At 43.9% G+C, this 5104-nt stretch overlaps 1 protein-coding gene across 1 annotated transcript; it reads left to right on the forward strand.

The window, feature by feature from the left end:
- Nucleotides 1-560: 560 nt before the first annotated feature.
- serpine1 (serpin peptidase inhibitor, clade E (nexin, plasminogen activator inhibitor type 1), member 1) lies at nucleotides 561-5104 on the forward strand (the record flags this gene model as incomplete). Its single annotated transcript, XM_080742011.1, has 8 exons — nucleotides 561-807; nucleotides 1408-1632; nucleotides 2155-2349; nucleotides 2860-3058; nucleotides 3548-3648; nucleotides 3955-4041; nucleotides 4403-4486; nucleotides 5043-5104. 8 exons carry the CDS (start codon nucleotides 561-563, stop codon nucleotides 5087-5089), a joined length of 1185 nt encoding a protein of 394 aa, XP_080598137.1. The 3' UTR covers nucleotides 5090-5104.

Consider the following 5104-nt stretch of genomic DNA (forward strand, 5'->3'; position numbering starts at 1 on the left):
GTTTTTAATAGACAGATTGAAGCATTTTTGTTGGTGAGCGCAGCAGAAAAATGTGCCAGCTCTTGTTAAAGAAGTTAACAATTCAGCAAACCAACCCATGTATTATTTCAGCAAAGATTGTAGTTCCTTGGAATAACTTCTTGGGTTAACAGTTTGCTTGCGCAGTAGATTATACTCATCTACTGCATATTTTGCACGGCCTCAGCTGTCTGTTAAAGCTATATTTAGATGATTTTGGCTGGCGCGTTTTTCCATGTTTTAGCAGCGATAGAGGCAAATCAAACAGGAAGCTTTGTGTGGTTCTAGTCAGATATCTGACTGTGCCTCCGCATGAGTACTGACTCCGTGTCTGAGACCCCTTGGGGGTCCTCAGACTTACTGCAAGGGGGCAGCCAAATCTGTGTGATAGGACTTTGTTTTTACAGCTTGCTTGCATCCCTATTCTGAGGAGAACTTTACCTGAAAATAGGAGAACGTAAGCCCAAAATAGCCGTCCACGGCCCGAGGCTCCTCTCGATAGAATACTAAACCTCAACGTACACCCTTCTCTCTTTCCCAGGATGCTTTGCGTGTACGTGTTCCTCTTCCTGTCGCTGAGCGGAGCGGGGCTCGGCAGCCTCCTGCAGGAGAGGCAGACAGACTTCGGTCTGAGGGTGTTCTCCGAGCTGGCGCAGATCTCGTCGCCCAAGGGAGAGAACCTGGCCTTCTCCCCCTACGGAGTGGCCTCCGTCATGGGCATGACGCAGCTGGGCGCCGGGGGAAACACCCGCAGGGCCTTGACCGCCTCAATGGGCTTCACTCTGCAAGGTAGGCTATACCGGCTCCTGATCATATTTGTGTACATTCATGATCCAAGTTATACATGTTCCAGTCAGATTACGTTTTGACAGTATGTTGCGTCAACCACAGAAACCCTGTAAGTACGTGGTTGACTGTCCCTCTCAGGGATAGATACTTGTACCTTTTATGTTTTCACTCTACATTAAACATGTTCGCAAAAAATATACAATTTACAAGCTCACAATGTGTTGCAACAAGACACATTGTGAGCTGGTAGATTGGCTATTTTTCTGTGAACATTTTCCCCACAATATGGATCTGGGGTTTAGGTGGTTAATCAATTTCAACCTGGCGTCCCTATTTTAGGCATGTCATTGTAGGAGAACATTTTTAAATTTCCCAAAATCTTAAATAATGCATGAAAACCTTCAAAATTTACAAAAATATGCAAAAATGGGAGATCCAAGATCACAATGCATCGCACCACTATGTGTTGTGAGCTTGTAAATTGCCTGTTTTCGCTCTGTGTACTACTAGTTATGTCTAAGCGCTTAAGTGCTTAAATTGCCACTTGTATTTTGTTCCGGGTGATTCATGGTCATCATGTCTTTTCTCTCGTCCTCTCAGAGCGTGGGATGTCTCGGCAGCAGCGTCTGCTCCAGCGCGACGTGTCCAGCGAGGACGGCGTGGAGGTGGCGAGCGGCGTGATGGTGGAGAGGAAGATGAGCCTGGAGAAGGGCTACCGCCGGGCGCTCATGAAGGCCTTCCAGGGCGAGCCTCACCAGGTGGACTTCACCCGGCCCGAGCAGGCCCTCGCCGTCATCAACGCCTGGGTCTCTGACCACACCGCAGGTACTGCTTGGACTTGGACATGTCTCCCAATGACCTTTCCCTGGGTTGAAACCCATTAAGACCTGAGGACACATTGCCTCGTAAATCAGTAGTTCTCAAACTTTTTTCTAATTCAAAACTATTCTACAACACTTTAAAGATCTTTTAAAAAAAAAATCGAAAAATAGCAGATGTACAAGTTTGCACCGTGGCATGAAGTGACACGCTGTGAGCTTGTATATCTGCTATTTTTGAATAGACACTCAAATCTAAAAGGACACAGATACTTTCCTGGTCTTAATGGGTTAATTATGATGGAATAATTAGCTGGTTTTCTGATTTCATGGCAGACACATATTCGTTTAGCTGGTGTGAAAAACTCACTTATGGAGAAATAGTTACTGTTTTTGTGATGTGCATTTTAGAAGCCTCGTCTATTATGCTGCACCTCTTCATTTTAGTATCAAGATCAAGTCCGTCAATGTTTGAATTGTTTGTTGAAATTCCCTCACTAATCTTCTTTTTTCCATGGTTTTTCACCAGGTATTATCCCAGAGTTCCTGACCTCTGGAGCCCTGACCGACCAGACCCGCCTGGTCATCCTGAATGCCCTCCACTTCCAGGGCCTGTGGAAGGTGCCCTTCGACCCCAGGCTCACCCAGGAGAGGATGTTCCACTGTGCCAACGGCAGCTCCGTGCCCGTCTCCATGATGAGCCTCACCAACCGCTTCAACGTCGGTAGGTCAACCGAGTTCCTTCTGGGTCAAGCTGGCACTTCTTGTACCAACGGGAGGCGAAAAAGGATAGCCGAAATACTAATGTGGAGCAAATATATAAATTAGAGCAGGGGTCTTTAAGGGGGTCCTCAGGGTTGCTACGGGTCCACAAGCTCAAAACACCTCGCAGCAGTGAAGAGGTTTGGTGTAGACTAGAGGGAAAAGGGAGAAAACCAAATACAGAGCCAAAGGTCAAGTTTCGAAGTATTAAGGTTAATGTCTGAAACAAACTAAAAATGTTAACTTGCACTGAAAACATTGAAGACCTCTGCATTAGAGACTTGTGGTAGAGAAAAGACTTGCTGTAAATGAAAACAATAATGATATAAACAAAACATTCTCTCAATTTCTAGTGTATCTCAGGGTAGAAAATATAACCACTGCAAACATTGTTTTGAGTCCTTTATTACCCTGTGTGCACTGTGTTGAACCCCATACTAAAACTATCTTTATCCCTCTCCTCAATCGACAGGTGAGTTTGTTTCCGCCGACGGTCTGGACTACGACGTCATCGAGGTCCCCTACGAAAGCGACTCTCTGAGCATGCTCCTGGTGTCTCCCTTCGAGCCCTCTGTGCCGGCCAGCGCGCTCGTCAAGGAGTTGAGCAGCAAGAGGATACAGCAGTGGAGGGCCGAGTTCAGGAACGTCAAGCGAGAGCTGTCCCTGCCCAGGTGAGCGAGAGGGACATGATGTGTCTGACTTTCTGAAGTTCTTTAGTGAAACATGGCATAAGTACTGAAGAACTCTGGTTCCCAATATTATTTTATCGTTGGGTGGAAACCCTGTATGTCCAAAACCATTCGTTTAGTATTTATCATTTTTAAAATGATTTAAAGTAGTGAAAATAGCCGATCATAGTAGATCTGCTATTGTCATAGTTTTGTGCGACAGTCTTGTAAGATGAAACAGGGCTCTACTTCACGAAAAAAATAAAAATAAATAACAATTTGAGACTTGGAGATACGAGGTTACTGCCCGACAGTGACGTTATATTGTGACCAGTAAAATTGTGTCCTCGACTGTTTGGGAAACTGCTGTAGAAGAGAAGGGAGTGTTGGCACAGGCATCTATAGTGTTACGTTACAAAAAGATAAGTGGTCTTTATTTGCAGTGTGTGTGTCACAGATATGATATTAACGGCTTGTGTTTGTGTGCTGCAGGTTCACCCTGGACACCGAAGTGAATCTGAAGGCTGCTCTCACCAACTTGGGCCTGGGAGACATGTTCAACCTGGCAACCGCCGACTTTACACGCATCACCTGTAAGTTCAACATACAGAGTAATATGAACTCATGTAGGCTACTTGTTAAACTCTTAAATGTCGCTCACTTAAAGCTATATAATCTGGCCCGGACTGTGGCCTCCCGTTCTGGGCATTTACTGTAGGCTCCAAAGTGTGCAAACTAAAATAAAGCAGTATTGCATTGTAGTATTGGTCAACGTTACACAGTACAACGAAAGACTTTGTGCAGTGTAAACATGTACATTTACGGATGGTCAGAGTGATCAGTCTGTACCAGGTCGGGCTATGTGTATCTAAAATGAGCTTTGCTTGTTGTTTCTACAGCGGAGGAAAGGCTGTGCGTCTCCAAGGTTCTGCAGAGAGTGAAGATTGAGGTGAACGAGGAGGGCACCAAGGGAGCTGCCGCGACAAGTAAGACATGAATTCACTTATTCTTTCATATCTTTCTCGCGATGGCACCAGAGTTATTTGAAATAGTCATTTGTTTCTCAGTTTGATGTTAGATGTTAGAATGCATATAGCCTAAGTAGAAATTTGGTTATTTGATTTCAGGAATTGACTAGTTTTATTTAGTTTTAGTTTTCAGGCATTGCGATGAAAACCTTGATTAATAGACAGGTTGAAAGAATGCGCAACACCACATATGATGATGGAACAAGTTAAACGAAGATGATTAAACATGCAATTCTAGATAGTTTTAGTTTGTTTCTGCGTTGCTTATTGTTAGTTTTTTAACTTTAATTTCTAATTTGTAATTGTCTCTCTGCTACAGGTGCCATCATGTTCTCCCGCATGGCTGTGGAGAAAATAACCCTGGACAGACCTTTCCTGTTCCTCATCCAGCACAAAGCCACAGGTGAGACCCTAGAACATGATACGACAACTGTGTTGCAGTAATTTATCTAAGTGTAAAACACAAGCATCCGTACTGTGGTGCAAGCATTCGCTGAAAATAGCAGATAGACAAGCTAAAAGCTCACAACGCGATGCAACAATTGGCTATTTTCAGCTAAAGCTTTCCCCACAAATACAGAAAACAGACTAGAATAGAGCCCTGAGGGACAACCATATGGAGTTTAAGAGGGAACAATTTTGAAGATTCTCATGGCCCTATTTTCATCCATGCTAAACCCTAAACCCCTAAACTTCCTATTATTTTGAAGGAAAAAAAAACATTTTCAAATACTTCAAATAGCCCATCTACATCGACTAGCTTCTAGATCAACTATTTGAACTATTTCAAAATGTTTTCCAAAATACAAAAAAAAAGTCAAAGAGGTTTGGGGGTTTAAGGTTTTGCATAGACAAAAATAGGGCCCTCAAAGTTAAACTAAGACTTGGGATTTCACAATGTCACATGTATGATCACGTTATACAGTATATTAAATGCAAACCTTCTCCCTCCCTATCAGGTGCTGTTCTGTTCATGGGCCAGGTCAACCAGCCCCAGAAGCACTAAGTGGCCAATCGCCGC

The sequence above is a fragment of the Nannobrachium achirus genome (assembly GCF_963921795.1).
Source record: "Nannobrachium achirus genome assembly, chromosome: 14".
NCBI lineage: Eukaryota > Metazoa > Chordata > Actinopteri > Myctophiformes > Myctophidae > Nannobrachium > Nannobrachium achirus.